The following is a 22,328-nucleotide window of genomic DNA, read 5'->3' as shown; positions in this document are numbered from 1 at the left end:
CAGATATTCGAGTTGATCGAGGAAAATTTCATGCAGGCCGACAGAAAAGTTACCTGCTGCGGGCAGGCAGGCAGGCAGGCAGGCAAGCAGTTATTTCAGACACTGAATGTTGGTCTTTGGCACATGCCAGGAGGTGAATACAGACTTATTACAGAGGTACTGTCACAGCTCTTTGCAAGATGTCTGTGAAAGGGAAGTGTATGCACTGTCTACAAACTGTAAATCTCATTTCAAGCAGATCTTAGTTCTCACTACCACTAAACTAAGAACATCCCGTTACAGATCGCGTCCGAACGACCTTACATCCCACCAATCAGAGCTTTGCTTACCAGATCAGGAAAGTGACAGTCGGAATGTGTTTTCTTATCATGCAACCAAAAAATGGTTAACACCATGGTATTGTGAATGACAGTTAAGGGCGATACGACCGATTCCATCAAAGTCATCGTCCAGAATTTTCTTTTGTTCGTTTTTCAAAGTTAGAATCAATATTTTTCAAAGGGTAGTCAGGAGTGGAATTTAAAACTTGTGCCACAAAGTTCGAGAAAACTGCTTTCTGATTGACTGATGTCAACTTCTTGTTTGTCATTTCATTTGTCAGTGAAAGTTCACGAAAGGTCATTTTGACGTTACCCCTTAAAAGGATGTTCTCAGATTTTTGTTTAGCCGCATTGAGAACTAAGATCAGATTTTAAGGAGATTGACACACTGTGCACCCAACACTCTGTCTGCTTGTATACTACTCAAAAGACATTAAGGACCACTGGATTCTTTATATTACTATAGTTTTTTTCTTTGTTGCTTCACACTGCACTCAGCAATATGCCAGCAATATGACAGTGGTCTGTAAATAATTGTGTCTGGAGCAGATAATGCAGTGATTGACATCATGAGCATGATGAGCATGACGGTGGTCTGTAAATAATTGTGTCTGGACCAGATAATGCAGTGATTGACATCATGAGCATGATGAGCATGACGGTGGTCTGTAAATAATTGTGTCTGGACCAGATAATGCAGTGATTGACATCATGAGCATCGATCTGCACAATTGGGATACGATGACATGCATCAAACAAGTCAGCCACCCGATCCGTTAGTAGCCTCTTATGACAAGCATGGGTTGCTGAAGACCAATTCTAACCCGGATCTTCACAGGTATAATACTAATACTAATTACTCTGTCATACCACCAGAAAGAATCAGGTGATCCTTAGTTTCTTTTGAGTAGTATATATGATGACTTAGATGCAGCAGTGAAGGAGTACCCAGTAAGGTGTGACTGTTTTCCTTCTGGTGCCCTACAGGCAGCTTAGGTTATATACTCCCCAGGGAGCTGAGAATGAACATTGAGTGCACACTGACCCATTGACCGAGGTAATAATGTAGCACTCTGAGCATGGATTTGTGCACAGTAAATATACATGTTATTATCATCACACAAGGTTGGGCTGTTACAATCTTCACTTAGCTGATTGTGTTATCGTAAATACATTATCCTCACTTCATTTGGCGTTTTGCTCATTCTGAATATCTGGTGATAACAGTACCTTGGGACTACGTGTGCCACTTTATACTTTATCACCTTGTCTTGTGTATCCTCCACACCTTCAAGACTTACAGACAACAATCAGTACTGTCATTGTTGCCATTTGCAGGCTGCTGTGATGGGGGCTCCTCGATTTGCCACCACTATTGTTTCCGATAGGGCGTGCAATCAGGCGAACTGACCATGCTGACTGGATAGACAAGAGAAGGTCACCAAGCGTGGGTCATCTCAAAACTTTTGTTTCCATTCTACATTTGGACCTATCATTTTTATATAAATTGTCATATAGACATTTGTATGTTATATCAGATAACTTTTTGTACATCTTATCACGCTTATAATATGCAATGATGATATATGACATTGTGCAAGCTTATATACCGTTAACATGGTACTACACAGCTGTCAGACCAATGAAGATCCGGGTTAGAATAGGTCTTCAGCAACCAATGCCTGCCTGTCATTGTATCCCAATTGCATAGATCGATGCTCACGATATCAATCACTAGATTGTCGTTCCAGACTTGATTATTTACAGACCGCCGTCATATAGCTAGAATATTGCTAAGTGTGGCATCAATCAACAAACAAACAAACATAGCGGTCAACATATATAATTTTCTATTTAATTCAATGATTAGCGTGAATGATGTTCACCTTATCAATTGTACGAAATTAGGCTGGTTTAAGTTCACATGCACCTTGGTGACAGTCCTCAAGCTGGGCGTGAACTGAGATGCCCCCTTTGCGTGTAAAACACAACTACTGTTAATCCCTTACAGCGTGGTGGCAGACTGATGGTAAGCCTCTGTAATATAGCCAAGGTGATCATTGTGACCTTTTTCCTTCATTCATCGGGCGGTCGGGTAGCCTAGTGATTAAAGCGTTCGCTTGTCACGCCGAAGACCCGGGTTCGAATCCCGACATGGGTACAATGTGTGAAGCCCATTTCTGGTGTCCCCCGCCGTGATATTGCTGGAATATTGCTAAAAGCGGCGTAAAACCAAACTCACTCACTCACTCCTTCATTCATCTCTCACTAGCATCACAGGGCTGTTGTCAGCTTTGAGATCAATTATTTTTAAAATCGCATTCATCAATGCCAAATAATTTGAAGAAGAAGAACGTTTTCTTTAAATTATGTATGCACACACCGACAGCAATTTGACGCAACAGCTAGCATAGAGATATCATCATGGTTACCATGTAGTGATGTGATAGAAGTGTAATCAATTCTTGTGTACAAATGTACATGGACATTCCAGGACATTCTCTGTAATAGATACAGCAGTACGACCATGATGTCTGTGTATATATGTAGATATGACTGGTGTATATCATGTTTTATCACATGGCCATATAAGTAATATTGACCTATATATCAGTATTGATTGACAGTTGAGTTGTATTGTCCTTGATGAGTGCTGATTGTGACAGCTGTAATCAGATGTGTATCTCTTCCACCCTGGCACATCATAACACAATCAGTCATATCCAAAACATTGTCATGCACAATAATATAACCAGTATTAATTGTTAATGTAAATATTTGTGATCATTAACATCACTATATATCTATGTGTTAATTGCTGTATATGTTTCCAGTTCTTGTATTATGTGTATATTTACATAAGATAAGAAAAGAGAAGACATAATTTTCCCAAGGGAAATTCAAATTGCACAGTTGATTCGCACTAAAATATGAAAAAAAGAAAACATATCATATTAAAATATGTACATAAGAAAATAAGACACTCACCAATATTATGTACTAATATCAGAATAAAGTGTAACACGCTTACTAATGTAACCTGAGATAAAAACAAAGAGAAATGTACATGTGGCAGTGTGTACAGCGCACGGGCCACAAATCAGTTGAAGCTTGGGATGTCTACTCCCCAGGGAGTTGAGAATGAAAGTTCAATGGAGTACACACAGACCATGTTAAACATGTTAAATGTTTACGACATGTACTCTACCTCAGGTTGGCAATCCTCCAGGGCTAGGGTGTTTACACTTTCATGGTTGAATGCTAGTAACATGATTACATTCGTACTAATCATCTGATATAGTTTCCGTTCTTGTTATATTGAATGACATTCATTTTTTGTAGAAGCGCCATGTGATCTTGGACAAGTTCCTGAAGCTGCACCTGATGGTGACTGCCGGACCTCAGGGAACTCCCAGATTTGGGTGAGTGTGAGAAGCTGTATTAGATTATATGGCATCTGATGTCACTGATATAAAATGATGAACAATAGCACAACATATCACCTTGCCACTATCATGGAGATACAATCAGCACTATTGTGAAGATCCGGGCTAGAATGAGCCTTCATGAACCCATGCTTGTAGTAAGAGGCAACTTACATGATTTAGCAAATGTCCTGTCAGTCACATGGTTACAACTATATTCTGTTCATTTAATTATAATTTTTTTATTTGAAGTTTACACGATATACAGCTTTTCCATTGGATGAGAGGTCGGTCACATGACCGCGAAATTGACGTTCATAAGTGTATGAAATCTCTCCCGTAACGTTTATCGTGTCGGCCATTTTGACGTCTTGTACTTGATGTAAATGTATTACGACGCGCTGTCATTGTGACTGACTTACGGAGGTAGTTCTTTACAGACCTTTCTCATCTAACGAGGATATGATTTGAACACATGTGCTGCGTAAGATGTTTCTGAAGAGCAAGTTGTGCATCCATACGCCCATGTCACCTCGCTTTTTGAGGAACTATTTTACTCCGGGATATAGCTGGTTGTTGTATGGCTGTCAGTGTAAACATGAAGTCACACGTACTAAATAAAATTGTGTTTAGATCTAGGCCTACATCTTTTGAGGTAAGAAATTGTGATAAAAAAATTATAAGAATTGACCTTCACTTTGTGTGAGTTCATTGGAGTATGAACCTTCATACTCCAATGAACTCACACAAAGTGAAGGTCAATTCTTAAGTACTCTTGGTCACGTCTGGTCACAAGACCAAAATACTGAATAAAATGCTGTCTGTCTGTCCGTCTGTCTGTCTGTCTGTCTGTCTTGTCTGTCACCAAATGGATAATGTGGTCAGGCTCGCTGACTTGGTTAATGCTTGTCAACATATCCCATTTACAATGATAGATGCTCATGATGTCAATCACTAGATTGTTTGGTCCAGATTTTCAGACTGCTGTTATATAGCTGAAATATTGCTGAGCGCAACACTAAACAACAAACAAATAAACAAACAAACAAGCAATAGCACAACATTGTTTGTCATTATCATGATTATTGTTGGTCAAGTTCTTCCTTATAAAAAAATGTTTGATTTTCACTGTAATGTGGTATATGCTGGAATAAGAGGCATGTTAATGGGATTTGTAACTCCTGATTGACCAATCAGATTACAGTAATCTCCAAATTGATGGCAGAATGTGTTTTTTTACATGTCATAAACGATTTGAGTTAAAAAAAAACTATCTCTGCCATGACTGGTGTAAAATCTTACATCATGACTGTCTGTTGGTCTCCATTTTGATATATCAATTAAGAAAGCAGGTTTTGTAGGTTAAGGTATGACATGCAACGCATGCTGGCAGGCGTGATGAGGCTCAGGCACCACAGATATGTACTTTATGTAGGTACAAAAAGTGCAGAATGTGTAACAGCAGGGGGAAAAAACAAGGTCGCTGTTGGGTCAGGCATTGTATGTGATTGATGGGTGCTGCCTGATAAGGCAGGAACATAAACCAGCTTGTTCTGAATGGGTTGTGGGGATCCCAGTCAGTAGTATCTTTCTGCTTCTTGCCAAGGATACAGAGCAAATAATGGAATTATGACAAAAGTACCTAAAATGTTTCGCTTGCAAATTTAGCTCACCATGACCGTGAAGATAAAATGTCCATGTTACCATTCTTATGGTATGGCACACTGTCCATTCATTTCAATCATTTACCATGTTATTCCCATGTTGATACAAGTTGTATTTCTTAGACTTGTAAGTAATGCTCATGACCCTCACTGGGAGTAGTAGCAGTAGCAGTAGCAGTAGGAAGTAGTAGCAGCAGCAGTAGTAGTAGTAGTAGCAGCAGCAGCAGCAGCAGCAGCAGTAGTAGTAGTAGTACTAGTAGTAGCAGCAGCAGCAGCAGCAGTAGTAATAGTAGTAGAAGTAGTAGTAGGGAGTAGTAGTAGTAGCAACAGCAGCAGTAGTAGTAGTAGTAGCAGCAGCAGCAGTAGTAGTGGTAGTAGCTGCAGCAGCAGCAGCAGTAGTAGTAGTACTAGTAGTAGTAGCAGAGCAGCAGTAGTAATAGTAGTAGCTGCAGCAGCAGCAGCAGTAGTAGTAGTACTAGTAGTAGTAGCAGAGCAGCAGTAGTAATAGTAGTAGAAGTAGTAGTAGGGAGTAGTAGTAGTAGCAACAGCAGCAGTAGTAGTAGTAGTAGAAGCAGTAGTAGTAGCAACAGTAGTAGTAGTAGTAGGGAGTAGTAGTAGTAGTAGCAACAGCAGCAGTAGTAGGGAGTAGTAGCAGAGCAGCAGTAGTAGAAGTAGTAGTAGGGAGTACTAGTAGTAGCAACAGCAGCATTAGTAGAAGTAGTAGTGGGGAGTAGTAGTAGTAGTAGTAGCAACAGCAGCAGTAGTAGGGAGTAGTAGCAGAGCAGCAGTAGTAGTAGTAGAAGTAGTAGTAGGGAGTAGTAGTAGTAGAAACAGCAGCAGTAGTAGGAGTAGAAGTAGTACTAGGGAGTAGTAGTAGTAGTAGCAACAGCAGCAGTAGTAGTAGTAGAAGTAGTAGTAAGGAGTAGTAGTAGCAACAGCAGCAGTAGTAGGGAGTAGTAGCAGAGCAGCAGTAGTAGTAGTAGTAGGGAGTAGTAGTAGTAGTAGCAACAGCAGCAGTAGTAGTAGTAGTAGAAGTATTAGTAGGGAGTAGTAGTAGCAACAGCAGCAGTAGTAGTAGGGAGTAGTAGTAGTAGAAGTAGTAGTAGTAGTAGTAGCAACAGCAGCAGTAGTAGTAGGGAGTAGTAGTAGTAGAAGTAGTAGTAGGGAGTAGTAATAGTGGTAACAGTAGTGCTCCCCTCGTCACAGGAACTGACTCCTGCAGACGACATAAAGAACCCTTGAATCAAAATCTCATATCCGATGCAGGCATATTTTGCACAGGACTATAAATAAACCATGGGTTCATGATACAGGGTGTTTGCTTGGATTCCAAACTAAGAGCCCTTGTCAAGCAGATTGGGAAAAGAAATATTGTATGTTCAAAAGGTTCCTTGTTTCTTAGTTTTAGTGGTCTTTTAACCTTGTATATTGACGTTACATTTAATAATGTAAAACTAACTATTTAAAGCCTCTTCCTAATTAGGCTTCTGTATTGGTCATGCTGTCAGTGAAATACAAGTCGACATGACCAAGCCATGATGTTACATATAACCATGAGAACTATATTAATAGGAATTGGGAACGTGTTAATTCCAATGTGGGAAAATCATCACGATATGGCTGAAATATTGCCTATGTGAGCATAAACTCACTCACTCACTCACCCAATGTGGGAATTTTTATAGACATTTGAAGCAGACATGGGTGAGAATACATGTACCAGCCTCTGTGCTGGTCTCGATACATACATGTGATTTAATGTGAGTCATCTGACATGTCTGAGGCATGTTCCCTCTGCCTTGATGCATTACTTAGGTGTGTTTGTAGTCTGTAGGCTAGGGTGTCTGTGGCCCACCATGGGAATAAAGATCGTGTGAGATAGATAAGTTTAAAAATATTAATTTTATTAAAAATTGTAATTTTTTAACTTATCCTGCATTACTCGTATTGCATTTACTGCTGTCAGAGACAGAGAGACAAACTGTCACACAATCTCAGACAAACCTTAATTATTGAGCAGTTTGGCAAGGACTAAAGGACTGGTGACAATTTCTAACACTGATAAGTATAAAAATATACAGTTTATGATAAAATTTCCAATTATGCAAAAGTACAACATCATTGTTATCGCAGTACCTGAGATTACAGGTGTGCAGTATTGCTGAGACCAACATCAATCCAAAGCTCCTCCCCCTTTTGCCTCCATAGAAACATGAAGAACATCAGCAACCAGTTGAGTCAGGAGCTGATGAATGACATCCTGCTGGTGTCCAACAGTGCCCAGGATGAGAGCGACTCGTCTCAGCTGCAGCACTACCTCCTGGAGGGCCGAGGATGGAAGCTGCTCCACGTCATACACAGTGTCGGGGTCAAGGTAGGCAGTGTACAGTGTCGGGGTCAAGGTAGGCAGTGTACAGTGTCGGGGTCAAGGTAGGCAGCATACAGTGTCGGGGCAAGGTAGGCGTCATACACAGTGTCGGGGTCAAGATAAGCATCATACACAGTGTCGGGGTCAAGGTAGGCAGCATACAGTGTTGGGGTCAAGGTAGGCATCATACACAGTGTCGGGGTCAAGGTAGCACTATCCTTTTCACTACATGTTTTCCTTAATAGTTTTATTATCTCACAGTCAGGTGATAAATGTATTACTGTGGCCTGCTTTTCCTTCCAGACGTTATCCAACAGTCGAGACCTGTGCAACCTGCTGCTGTCCCTTCTGCCCTGGGCAATCCAGTTCCAGCCATCGCAACCGCCCACAGAGTCCATCATCTTTAAAGGTGCAGTTTTTAGGACAAGCTTGTGTATTGAGTACTTAGCTCACTGAGGACAGTTAGGTTGATACAAAGATCTACTTATGTCGACGTTTACATCTGTCATTAAGCAGCCTTGTTTGTGTATGTGATAAAGTTGGTATTTATTATTGTAATTTTATTAAACTTGATATACTATGAATATCAATGCCGTTTTATCCCCAAGTGTGATTAAAGTGTGATGCAGAAATATACTGAACAAAAGAAGTTAGAGATCATGAATATTTTTAGGGACATGTTTTTGTAGTGAAGACTATTTGAAATATCCTAAAAAATATTCATGATCCCTAATTTAATTTGTTCAGTATAGCATGGGAAAGCCCTCTACCACTACCAATACAGTGTTAAAAAATCATGTTTTTTGTTGTTTTGTTGTATTTTACTGTCTGGACCTGCTATATATATTTGTAAGGATTAGTTTTCTGTTTGTAGGGAGGGAACAGACCTGGATGCCCGTGCAGCAGTGTTTTGTGTACACTCAGAAACTCTCAAAGCTGAAGAGCTTCGGTTGTCAGAGAGAAACATGCATGCATCCCAACCATCCCAGTCGTCATGGCACAGAAACTCAGTACCACAGAAAACGAAGGTTTACAAAAATGTCTGGTTCTGTTGCACAGGAGAAGAATTCTGAGAGTGAGGAAGAAGAGGTGCAAGAGGACAAGATCAAACATTCTCGAACAAGACGGCCAACTAGAGTACTGCTCTTCAAATCTACCGGAGTTCAGGAAGATGACGATTCAGGTTCTGACCAGGATTTGCTTGGAGCTTTCCCGGACTTCCCCAGTGTGCAGGAGTCTGTCAGTTCAGCAGAACTTACTCTCATTATCTTTGACCTCTTACTTGACCTTTGTATCCTTGACCTTTCCCATGTTGCCCCTGGCAAGGTCATGTCACCTACAATGCTGCCGCATCTACTTCATATTTTTTCCCGTCTGTGTGAGAAAGAGTCATCTGAAAATGCTTCTAAAATAAACTGGAAGGACAGAACAAAGTTGACTCTTCAGAGACATCTGATCCGTCTGATTTTGACAGCAAGTGGAATCATTGCCACCCAACAGAGTGGTGTCAAGATCTTGATGGGACACAATGCTGTTAGCTTGATCATGTCAGCCATTTCCTCTTTCGCAGATCCTAGTTCAGATTTCTGTGACAACATAGAATCAGACCACTTTGACCTTGTGATGGATGTCATATGTGGACTGCTCCTTCTCTTTGAAACAGTATTTGCAAGTCTTCCATTTAATCCTTCATTTATTAACTGTGCCTTGGGAATACTGGATTGCTTCAAAACAAATAACGGTTTCCAGTACATCAAGAAATTGGTATATTCATCAAAGATGACAAAAATAGACTTGGGTAGTGTTCAAGAGGAACTTCTAGAAGATCCTTTAAAGAATATTGCTTCTCTCATCAGTACTCTGAAGATGGTGAAGGTGAACTACATCCATGCAGTGAAATGCTTGAAGAGACGCCACAGGAACTGTGAGTACCAGATGTACCTGAGCCACCACCACAACATCCTGGGCTACCCATCAGGTCTGGAGTTGGAGCAGGCGGAGGCAGGTGGCGACAACAGACACAGGTCCTGGTCCTCCAACCCCAGTAAGTGCCAGATCGCCGTCTTGACACAACTTCTCCTGGACATGCTGGCGGAAACCAAGTCCACCAAACTGCAGCTGCAGATCCTTTCAACCCTCAGACATCCTGGGATCTGCTGCTGTATGCATCCCAAGACCATCATTGAAGCTGTGACACCGCTGCTGCCCAGCTTCTCCCCCGCCATCAGAAGCTGCAGCCTGGAGTCCCTCAATGACATCCTCCTGGACCAGTTCATGGGTTCAGAAGAACTCACTGACAAACAGCTACCAGAGATAAATCTGTGTAAGTTGTGTACATTTGAAGATAAGTTTTCCATGGCTTCTTCAGCTAGATCTCCAGAAGGGATGGGAGACCTGTCAAGAATAATTGATAGTGGATTTTCTAGCAGTGATAGACTTGAAGCAAAGAAATTGTGGTCATTACAGAGGTGGCGTCCTCTTCAGGTGTTCAGACAGTTTATTGTGTCCCCTGATGAAAGTCTTGCCTTGATAACTGCCAAGCATCTGATTGTGTTAGCCATTAGAGGAAACAGCGACCTGAAGCAAGAGTTGTTCTTCAAGGTCTATCAACATGTTGTGCATTCTGCTCTGGAGGACTCCACTGAGATAATGTCCTTGACTGACACTTCTTCTGATGAACAACTGATTTCCTTAGGGAAGGTCCCAAGTTCTATCATGCTGTACTGTGTGTCAGCCTTGCCTTACGTGCTACAAGTGGACAAAGTCATGAATGTCTTTGTGGAGAAAGAGGGTCTTTCCAGACTCAACAACCTCTTGGAGGACAGTCATTTGAGAGCCCCAGTCATGGGAGTCTTTGAGGCATTGATAATGATCGATGAACAGAAGGTGAGAGAGATGAAAACAAAGAATGCAGAAGAAGTCACGAAGCTGACTTCTGAGTACATCCGTGGAACTGTGATGCAGATATTCATTGACATCCTGGCAAAGAAGACATGTGCAATAACTGCAGCATTTCAACAGCTGCATTTGGAGAAGCATGGCAGCAGTGGGAGTGGAACGGACCAACAGGATAGCGGTTCAGAGGATGACTCGACTTTCACCCCGTTGCCGGCCCGTCACCATGATATTGTTAAAGACCTGCCCTTGCTACAGGACATGTGGCAGACCTGTGCCAAGCTGTGTATGAATAGTCCGACATTCAGGTCCTTCTATAGGAACTCTCCATGTCTGTACATTGTCCAGGAAACTCTGCTACTGACTCTGGAGCTTCTGGATGACATGGGGGGAGAGCTGTGCCAGTCAAGGTCGTCTGTCACGGAGACCAGCTCTGTGAGGTCCTTCTCCTGTCATCTGAAGAAGCTCACCTTCATCGAGGCCGTGATGATCGTCTGCTTCTCATGTCACACAGTCTCACCAAATCAAAAGGTAATGTCCATTAAACAGTGTTGAAAGAAATAACGGTAAACATTGAAGTTATATTTAACCTCAGTTAACCTTTTTTTCTTGATCCTTCAATCACACCTTCATTAATGTCCTACATTTTTGTCATAAACTTGATGAACATGACTTGGTCTCAAATCTCAAATGTTTATACCTCCATGAAAGGAAAATAATTTTGAGGTAAATTTTAAATGGATAGGAGTGGAGACCAGTGACTAAAACCTTCTCTTGTCCCACCAAAAACTTGGTCTCCTACTTGGGTACAATATGTGAGAAGTTAGTTGTTGGTATGCTGCTTGATTTGTTTGCTTGTTTGTTGTTTAATGCCACACTCAGCAATATTCCAGCTATATTATGGCAGTCTGTAAATAATCAAGTCTAAACAACACAAACCAGTGATTGACATCATGAGCATCGATCCACACAATTGGAATATGATGACATGCACCAACCAAGTCAGTGAGCCTGACCTTCCGATCCGGTTAGTACCCTTTTACGACAATCTTGGGTTGCTGAGGACCTATTTTAATCTAATCTTCCCCGGTCGTATGTTGCTGGATCTTCCCTCTCATCCACTGACTGACTACCATGTGGGGATGTCGGGTTAGAATTGCTCCCCAGAAACCTTTGCTTGTTGTAAGAGACGACTTAATGGATCTGGTGATCAGGCTTGGTTGATTGCGTGTCATCACACCCAGGCAGCCTGGATCGTATTCACACCATTGATCACTGGATTGCCCGTTCCAGACTTGATTATTTACACAGGCCGCCATCATATAGCTGGAATATTGCTGAGTAAAACAATAAACAATAAAACAATAAACAGACCAACATATTGACCAGCTGACTGCTTGACTTGTGTGTACAGAAGGGTGGCGAGGAGGCTCACTGGAAGCAGCTGCGCGACTCCCTGCAGCAGTGTGTGAAACTGGACCCCACCAAGCTGAAGGCAGTGTTCGACATGCTGCTCAACACCGCCCTGCCGCAGCTGCCATCCATCCTCGAGTACTCCTACGACCAGATCATTGCCATGTTGGTGAGTGGCGCCATTGCGTGTTATTTACTCATCATAATGTTGAAGGTTTTAATAGTAAATTCAGTAAATCATATGCTTACTTAATGCCTAGCTTTTCTGGACCTGGATGCTGTTGTAAAAAACACCTTAGCACTACTACTGTAGTAAGTCTGTGGTAAGGTATGGGAGTTACGATCACCTTAGCACTACTACTGTCGTAAGGTATGGGAGTTGCGGTCACCTTAGCACTACTACTGTCGTAAGTCTGTGGTAAGGTATTGGAGTTACGATCACCTGAGCACTACTACTCTCGTAAGTATGTGGTAGGGTATAGGAGTTACGATCACCTTAGCACTACTACTGTCGTAAGTCTGTGGTAAGGTATTGGAGTTACGATCACCTTAGCACTACTGCTGTCGTAAATCTGAGGTAAGGTATTGGAGTTACGATCACCTTAGCGCTGAGATCACTTTGTACAACGGCACCCAGAAAACACAATGGTTTATCTTGTTCAGACTAAATCATTAAGTCACCATTATGATAATTATGTAGCTGGAGTCTGGCTGACTGTCCATTGAATAACATAAACTATCAGTTCGTAGGTGTGTAACCTATAACCTATTTTCTCCATTACCCTTTATTCCTAAATTGACCTTCACCTTATACCTGAAGGGTAAATATCAAGGTCGTCTGACCAAGGGAATATACAAGTACTTTGTTGAACTCTTGGATGATGCCCACAGTATCATTTCCGTTGTTTGACCTTGACCCAGAATCTGAAGGACAAGGAGATGGTGGATGAGGATGAGTACCGAGAGCTGCTTCACTTCGGAGGGAGCGAGGAGGAGGAGGCGGTATGGACTGAACATGGTTATGAGGCAGACACAGAAACCACCATGCACAATGACTGGAAGAAAAGTAAGACTCACTGTACGTCCTCAATGCCGTGGTATAACTGATCAAAGCGGCATTAGCCCCAACTCACTCACCTACTCCTCTATGTCCTCCAGGTCTGCAGACAAGCCACGACAACCGTCTGAAGCATGCAGACACCATTTGCTTCCCATCCGTGTTCCGACTATTCGTGGAGCTGGCCATCACTACTTATAACTCTGCGGCCGTCAGCAAGGTGGTGTTGTCCGTGTTGTTACGGCTGCTGCAGATGCTGCGTAGTAGTCCCCCTGCTGTTTTGGGGATGTGTTCAGAGGTAATCTTGGCTCCAATATTTTGTATCTGGTTGCAACATTGTTTAAAACAGTGTTTATGAGAAATGCTACTTTATTCAATGCAACGTATTCATTGTTCATTATTCATTGTTTCTGTTCCAAGATGGTAATGCCAAACGTTACGACTTTGGTGTAATAAGTACAAATTTGAGTCTAAAGTTACTCTTTTATGCTTGTCCTTCTCATTTTCATCACATATTTTACATGCATAAAATATCACAGTGAGCAAAATTGTTAATACACCAGTGATATGCAGCATTCCACAACGAGACTATGCTAAGCCATGCTCAAATGTACATGGTGTTAAGATATTCATTACTCAGTGATATAAAGTCAGTGATTGGTGGTTATGGTTAGACAGACTCAAGTCATGTTATCGATCAGATGTTGCTGATGCAGAGAGGGACCTGATGGTACTGTTAACATTACCTTGTTTCATGTGGAGTTACTCTTTCTGACCCCACTGATTACTCCAATGCTTCAATTAGGTTGGCATCTCTGTCTGACGACGATGTGAGCCGTTGTGTTTGTTACAGGGTATCCTGGAGGTTCTGCTGGACGGCTTCAAGGACAGCCTGACGAAATCCATTGTTGACCAACAAGGTACTGAAAACAGGTCAATGTTAAAGTATGGAGTTGCCTGAGATCCTTCTGTGGACCAAGTCTCAGGTCCAGATGGAGGGGTCCAGGTGATCCAGACATCCCTTCAAATTATCTCGTCTACACCTGGCAATTCATTTACCCTGCAAAATGACAATTTTGTTCTAGTTTATTTTTCAAATTTTCTGTCCTTGAACCTATAGAAGGCACAGAGTGCCAGTATTCGTTCTTAGATACATAATGAATTGTTTGATACTTAGAAGTTGACTGATGACAATGGAGACACAATTTTATGGGTAACAATTTCTTTATTTGCTGTAAAGGCGACATTTGGTATAGATCCTTATACCATTGTCAGCCTTGTTTGAGAGTTAAATAAAGAGGTTGTTATCCATAAAATTGTGTCTCCATTGTCATCGGTCAACTTCTAAGTATCAAACAATTCATTATGTGTCTACTTTGCAGATACATAATGTCTTCATATACACCCACAGGTATACACTTACAATGATCTGATCGATTAGTGTTTGTTGACATGGACTGTCTGGAGTGTTTGTTGACATGGTCTGTCTGGAGTGTTTGTTGACATGGACTGTCTGGAGTGTTTGTTGACATGGACTGTCTGGAGTGTTTGTTGACATGGACTGTCTGGAGTGTTTGTTGACATGGACTGTTTGTTGACATGGACTGTCTGGAGTGTTTGTTGACATGGACTGTCTGGTGTGTTTGTTGACATGGACTGTCTGGAGTGTTTGTTGACATGGACTGCCTGAAGTGTTTGTTGACATGGACTATCTGGAGTGTTTGTTGACATGGACTGTCTGGAGTGTTTGTTGACATGGACTGCCTGAAGTGTTTGTTGACATGGACTGCCTGAAGTGTTTGTTGACATGGAGCGTCTGGAGTGTTTGTTGACATGGACTGTCTGGAGTGTTTGTTGACATGGACTGTCTGGTGTGTTTGTTGACATGGAGCGTCTGGAGTGTTTGTTGACATGGACTGTCTGGAGTGTTTGTTGACATGGACTGTCTGGAGTGTTTGTTGACATGGACTGTCTGGAGTGTTTGTTGACATGGACTGTTTGTTGACATGGACTGTCTGGAGTGTTTGTTGACATGGACTGTCTGGTGTGTTTGTTGACATGGACTGTCTGGAGTGTTTGTTGACATGGACTGCCTGAAGTGTTTGTTGACATGGACTATCTGGAGTGTTTGTTGACATGGACTGTCTGGAGTGTTTGTTGACATGGACTGCCTGAAGTGTTTGTTGACATGGACTGCCTGAAGTGTTTGTTGACATGGAGCGTCTGGAGTGTTTGTTGACATGGACTGTCTGGAGTGTTTGTTGACATGGACTGTCTGGTGTGTTTGTTGACATGGAGCGTCTGGAGTGTTTGTTGACATGGACTGTCTGGAGTGTTTGTTGACATGGACTGTCTGGAGTGTTTGTTGACATGGACTGTCTGGTGTGTTTGTTGACATGGACTGTCTGAAGTGTTTGTTGACATGGACTGTCTGGAGTGTTTGTTGACATGGACTGTCTGGAGTGTTTGTTGACATGGACTGTCTGGTGTGTTTGTTGACATGGAGTGTTTGTTGACATGGACTGTCTTGAGTGTTTGTTGACATGGACTATCTGGAGTGTTTGTTGACATGGACTGTCTGGAGTGTTTGTTGACATGGGCTGTCTGAAGTGTTTGTTGACATGGACTGTCTGGAGTGTTTGTTGACATGGACTGTCTGGAGTGTTTGTTGACATGGGCTGTCTGAAGTGTTTGTTGACATGGACTGTCTGGAGTGTTTGTTGACATGGACTATCTGGAGTGTTTGTTGACATGGACTGTCTGGAGTGTTTGTTGACATGGACTGCCTGAAGTGTTTGTTGACATGGAGCGTCTGGAGTGTTTGTTGACATGGACTGTCTGGAGTGTTTGTTGACATGGACTGTCTGGTGTGTTTGTTGACATGGAGCGTCTGGAGTGTTTGTTGACATGGACTGTCTGGAGTGTTTGTTGACATGGACTGTCTGGAGTGTTTGTTGACATGGACTGTCTGGTGTGTTTGTTGACATGGACTGTCTGAAGTGTTTGTTGACATGGACTGTCTGGAGTGTTTGTTGACATGGACTGTCTGGAGTGTTTGTTGACATGGACTGTCTGGAGTGTTTGTTGACATGGAGTGTTTGTTGACATGGACTGTCTTGAGTGTTTGTTGACATGGACTATCTGGAGTGTTTGTTGACATGGACTGTCTGGAGTGTTTGTTGACATGGGCTGTCTGAAGTGTTTGTTGACATGGACTGTCTGGAGTGTTTGTTGACATGGACTGTCTGGAGTGTTTGTTGACATGGGCTGTCTGAAGTGTTTGTTGACATGGACTGTCTGGAGTGTTTGTTGACATGGACTATCTGGAGTGTTTGTTGACATGGACTATCTGGAGTGTTTGTTGACATGGACTGTCTGGAGTGTTTGTTGACATGGGCTGTCTGAAGTGTTTGTTGACATGGACTGTCTGGAGTGTTTGTTGACATGGACTGTCTGGAGTGTTTGTTGACATGGACTGTCTGGAGTGTTTGTTGACATGGACTGTCTGGAGTGTTTGTTGACATGGAGTGTTTGTTGACATGGACTGTCTTGAGTGTTTGTTGACATGGACTATCTGGAGTGTTTGTTGACATGGACTGTCTGGAGTGTTTGTTGACATGGGCTGTCTGAAGTGTTTGTTGACATGGACTGTCTGGAGTGTTTGTTGACATGGACTGTCTGGAGTGTTTGTTGACATGGGCTGTCTGAAGTGTTTGTTGACATGGACTGTCTGGAGTGTTTGTTGACATGGACTGTCTGGAGTGTTTGTTGACATGGACTATCTGGAGTGTTTGTTGACATGGACTGTTTGGAGTGTTTGTTGACATGGGCTGTCTGAAGTGTTTGTTGACATGGACTATCTGGAGTGTTTGTTGACATGGACTGTCTGGAGTGTTTGTTGACATGGGCTGTCTGGAGTGTTTGTTGACATGGACTGTCTGAAGTGTTTGTTGACATGGACTGTCTGGAGTGTTTGTTGACATGGACTATCTGGAGTGTTTGTTGACATGGACTGTCTGGAGTGTTTGTTGACATGGGCTGTCTGAAGTGTTTGTTGACATGGACTGTCTGGAGTGTTTGTTGACATGGACTGTCTGGAGTGTTTGTTGACATGGACTATCTGGAGTGTTTGTTGACATGGACTGTCTTGAGTGTTTGTTGACATGGGCTGTCTGAAGTGTTTGTTGACATGGACTGTCTGGAGTGTTTGTTGACATGGACTGTCTGGAGTGTTTGTTGACATGGACTGTCTGGAGTGTTTGTTGACATGGGCTGTCTAAAGCTGATTGTTGACATGGACTGTCTGAAGTATTTGTTGACATGGACTGTCTGGAGTGTTTGTTGACATGGACTGTCTGGAGTGTTTGTTGACATGGGCTGTCTGAAGTATTTGTTGACATGGACTGTCTAAAGTTGATTGTTCCACTCTCTGACTCCAGAGCTGGCCCTTCGAGAGATTCTGCTATCTCTGATCCAACTTCTTGCACAGACAGAAATAGCAGCCAATGAATTGCGACTGTACATCCGACTGTTCCTCGTCGAGGGATTCCCAGCGGTGAGTCCAGAACCAGAGCCATCTTGTCTTTTGTCCTCCTTCCGGCTTAATCTAAATAAGTCTTTACATGTTTATCAATTTTAAGGACCTTAATTGTTCCAAGTTTATTAAAAAGGGGGGTCTTTTACAAACTTAACATTATCCATCCTCCCATGTTTGTTTGTATTTGAATGAGAAAGCCCCAGTGAAGATGTGGGTTGCAATTGGTCTTCTTGAGTTGTATGAGGCGACTAACGGGACCGGGTGGTGAGGCTCGCTGACTTGGTAGATGTGTGTCATCGTATCCCAATCGGTTAGATCAATGTTAATGATGTCAGTCACTTGACTGTCTGGTCCAGACTTGATTATTTACAATAATGAATATTGCTGAGTGTGGCATTAAACGCAACAAAGAATTAACTACTTGAATGAGAATACTACCTTGATGCAGTTGATGTTTGCTCCCTGCAGGACTCCATCTTGTCCACCCTGATGAGTGTCGTGGAGAACTCCCAGGTGGAGCCGTGCTACACCGTTACCTTCCCCACATCCCGTACACAGCAACCAGCTCCTCCAGACACAGGTCAGACATTTGTACAGGAGGTCAAGGTCCTTCGTTAGCAACAGTTCAATGTATTATATTTCCTGTAGTTTGTACTGACTACCTTTGGAAAAAGACATATTTATGTCAAATGTTAACTTGCTAGGGGTATATGTTTATTGTAATAACTTGAATAAAACAGAAATTACTCTTTTGTTAAAATTGGAGAATGATGAGTGAGTTTCTATTTCAGAAATGTTAGTTTTATTATTAGTAGTAACTAGGTGAATCCACATCGTCTAAAAAGAAGAAAAAGAAATCTTTTTCGTCGTCGTGTGTGTCTTTTTAAACCCAGCAGTTCAATTCTTGTTTTTCCTGGTTCCGAATTGGGCCATTGCTGATTTTCCCTTTAGTCTTCAATTAGAGTTATCTTTCCTTGTTTGAATTAAATAACAGTGAAACATAAAAACAGCTCTACCAAATGCGCCCCTGGTCATTTAAAGAAAAAAAACTTTAAAAAATGGATCACCTTGCGATAATGTTTGGAATTGTTGAGAAACATTATTATTTAACATTAATGATTGACATTATTTCAGAAGAATCAGAAGACCTCTTCCCCCAGTATGTGTGGTCTAAAACAGCCATGCAGTGTGACATCAAGGACTCAATTACTTGGCCGCCTGTCACCAGTGGCTTCAGTGTGTCATGGTGGATGAACGTAGCAGACGTCACGGACGACCCTCTCATGCACCTCCCAAAGTTGAGAAAGGATCATTCATCATCCCTTGTCTTCAATTCCATCAATTTCAGTGAGTAGCAGAAACCATGGTCAGCCTTGAATCAAACATTTTTTCTTCATTATCATGATAATCTTGGTTTTAATACTCGAACAAATATAGAGCTGTAAGAAGAAGAATTTCTAAATTCAATAAGCACATTTTGTTTGACTTTTGCACAATGACGGCAGACTCATCTGTACACACAAACTCCTTCCCAGCGTGTGACACCTTCGTTACACTCTCGGTAACATCGCTGTCATCAGTGTGGGAGCGTCCGTCACATGCCTTTGTTTATGACTTTGGGAATGGCATCATAGTGAATCTTGGAAAGGTTTATGTAACCTTATTTCCCAGAAGAACTTCTTGTTTGTTTGATCAGATTGGTCTGAGATTGCAGACAAATTGAAAATCACCCTATTTAACACTTACATTCTTACTATGCCAATTACATGTAATTGAAATGAAATAGAAATTCAAATTGACAAACAAAGAAAGTAATTTAGCTAGGGTAAGAGTAGTGGTAGTAGCCACCTATTCCAGCTTTGGCTGGTGGCTGCGATAGCATAGAGAACTCCGTGAACGGGCTATCGCTGTGAGGAGCTTGCTGTAAACCAAGAAAAACTTGATCCCTCAAGACTATATTGAACTGCGTGTATAGAAAATGATGTTGGTAATGTATTTGTAGACGGGGAGTGCAAGTCTGAGGGCTCCCAGAAGAACCTGTCCAACTACCCTGTGTGCGAGTGCCTGCATGTACTTTCTGTTGGCAATGTGGAGAAGATGTTTGAAGTGTGGATCGATGTCAGGACCAGATCATTTGTATTCAGGTAATGTGAAGTTGGTGATCTTTGTCTCATGTGATTAGGATGTGATGTATGTTGTAATGATTACATTGTTGTATATTTGAGTAGTGGGTGGCCTTGTGGGTAAATCATTTGCTCTTCTGACTGAAGGTCTGGGTTTGAATCCCACCTGGTTACAATGTGTTAAGCATGTTCATGGTTTGAGTGATGCTAATTCGTTAACTCACTCACTCTGGCGCTGGGCATTAAGGGGCTAAAACAAAAACTGGTCGCCTTGGAGTCAGTATACTGTGTCTGAGTGGGATATCCATGTTAAACTACAGCATGGTTTCTCAGTGGACTATAAAACCGGTATTAGTCTCGACTAGTACAAGCAGCTATACACAAACATGTACATGCACATCGCTATGAGTGTAGTTATCTTCAACACAGCATGTTAAACCCATTTCACCAGACCTGGCTCATTCCTGTTTGTTTTACCCAGGATAACAAGTGGCTCAATCGAAACGGAAGTGATGAAGGAGTCGAGTTCTGACGGAGTTATTTCCCCTGGCATGTGGCATCACTTGGTTGTTTCCTATGAAGAGAAACTGAATGGAAGCACCCTTGTAGGGAAGGTAATCAATATGACTATATCTACTGTAGAAAATAGATTTCGGTAAAAGATTATGAAGCGCTATCATGTTTGTGTTACAGGAATGTAGTATTTAAGAAGTAAATTACAAGTGGGAGTTGTTTTTTGTACAATAAAACACTTCAGGGAGAATAAACCGTGAGGGGGCTCAGCCCCGAGTTGTTTATTCTCTCTGTAGTGTTTTATTGTATGATAAACAACTCCCACTTGTAATTTATTTCTTATATGAGATATCAACATTATGTACAGCCTCTTTATAGAGCGGCAGCCCAGAGCACTTTGGTCAAACGAACAAGGTACCAATATCCGAACACAGGAACATTTACTGTGTAACCCAACATATTCATATATGGATGTCTGCCGGGGAGCCCCTGCTGCGTGTGGCCCCTGGCCCCCCAAAAGAAGGGGCCATTCAAGGGCTGGATCAAACATTGGAGGTACCACATGAAAGTAAGTGTAAATGAACTGTTACATCTCACAGAGTACAGAATGGGCCACGCCAGACAAATCTTTCTCTGCAAAAGGCCTGCCAGACACCCCCAAAGAGGGTCCCAAAATTTGGGCTGGGTTAAACATTGGAGGTACCACATGAAATCAACATAAAATGAACTATTTCACTCTACTAAGAATAAAAACCCCATTGCCAGACAAATCGTCTGCTGCATAAGGCCCGCCAGACACCCCCAAATGTTGACCCTTAATGCACTCAGTGGACACTCTGGTAAAATTTGACCAGAGTATACATTCAAAGTACCAGATGAAAGTAAGTTTAGATCAACAGGTACATGTTACTGAGTACAACACGGCCCATACCTGACAAATTGTCCTCTGCATAAGGTCCGCCAGACCCCCCAGAGAGGGTCCCAAAATTTGGGCTGGGTTAAACATTGGAGGTACCACATGAAACCAACATAAAATGAACAATTGCACTCTACTTATTGCACAATACCCATTGCCAGACAAATCATCTTCTGCATAAGGCCCGCCAGACACCCACAAAAAGTTGACCCTTCAGGTATACACGGGTAAAATTGGTCTGGAATATATATCGATTGTACCACATTAAGGTACGTTTGAATGAACAAGTTCATATCACAGCGTACAGAATGGGCCACACCAGATAAATCTTCCTCTGCATAAGGCTTAAACATTGGAGGTATCACATAGAACCAACATAAAATGAACTATTACACTCTACTTATTACAAAATACCCATTGCCAAACAAATCCTCTTCTGCATAAGGCCCGCTAGACAGACCCTCACCCCACCCCACACAGTTGACCCTCTGTAATCCCAGTGTGCATAATGAAACATTGGACATCAGCTCTGAGAGTCAACAGATGGTCAAATTTATGTTTTGTTCTTAAAGATGGAAGGATTTTATTGAGATTAAAATCACGTATTTATAAAATCAGGTCTCTGAATACTAGTATTGATATCATAGATTAGGCCTATCGTTGAAATGTAATAAAAAAAAAGGCATGAATCTGATTCTTGTGAATATATATCTGATCAGCTATGAAGTCCTCAAAGCCTGCTATAGCCTGATAGCTTGGCTATGGATTACTACAAACCCAAACATGCTTAGGTAGTCCTCAAAGCCTGCTATAAGAATGGTAAATGACAGTCCCTAATACCATTTGTTTATCTTTTGGTGATAATTGTGTTTAAAAACCTATGATCTCCGTTTATTTAGCAAGTTTTATCATCTAAAAAGCTGAATTCCGGCCAAATATTTCCATATTTATGGTCGGTCCCGAAAAGTTTATCGTATCGAGAAACCTAACAAAATCGTAAAACAGACCTGTGTGAAAATATCAAGTTTGTCAGGTCACGGAAAGAGATGAACAGGGTTTGGTGACACGAAAAGATGAATGTTCTATTCTTGATGTAT

The 22,328-nt window shown here is 41.9% G+C and overlaps 1 protein-coding gene across 4 annotated transcripts in view; it reads left to right on the top strand.

The window, feature by feature from the left end:
* Positions 1-22,328, top strand: part of LOC124131833 (lysosomal-trafficking regulator-like) — a 104,490-nt gene that overhangs the window by 28,611 nt on the left and 53,551 nt on the right. For all 4 annotated transcript variants that reach the window (XM_048403570.1, XM_048403571.1, XM_048403572.1 and 1 more), the window contains exons 2-14: positions 3,663-3,742; positions 7,618-7,783; positions 8,081-8,186; positions 8,652-11,203; positions 12,087-12,254; positions 13,007-13,151; positions 13,244-13,440; positions 13,996-14,062; positions 17,582-17,697; positions 18,148-18,259; positions 18,814-19,026; positions 19,682-19,823; positions 20,284-20,416. In XM_048403570.1, the coding sequence (XP_048259527.1) occupies positions 3,663-3,742; positions 7,618-7,783; positions 8,081-8,186; positions 8,652-11,203; positions 12,087-12,254; positions 13,007-13,151; positions 13,244-13,440; positions 13,996-14,062; positions 17,582-17,697; positions 18,148-18,259; positions 18,814-19,026; positions 19,682-19,823; positions 20,284-20,416 (4,197 nt within the window). The remainder of the gene's footprint in view (positions 1-3,662; positions 3,743-7,617; positions 7,784-8,080; positions 8,187-8,651; positions 11,204-12,086; positions 12,255-13,006; positions 13,152-13,243; positions 13,441-13,995; positions 14,063-17,581; positions 17,698-18,147; positions 18,260-18,813; positions 19,027-19,681; positions 19,824-20,283; positions 20,417-22,328) is intronic.

This window comes from Haliotis rufescens, unplaced genomic scaffold, assembly GCF_023055435.1.
Source record: "Haliotis rufescens isolate VD_foot unplaced genomic scaffold, xgHalRufe1.0.p SCAF_3, whole genome shotgun sequence".
In the NCBI taxonomy this organism is placed as follows: Eukaryota; Metazoa; Mollusca; class Gastropoda; order Lepetellida; family Haliotidae; genus Haliotis; species Haliotis rufescens.
Note: the sequence above shows the minus strand (reverse complement) of the source record. Positions and strands in the feature narration are given on the sequence as shown.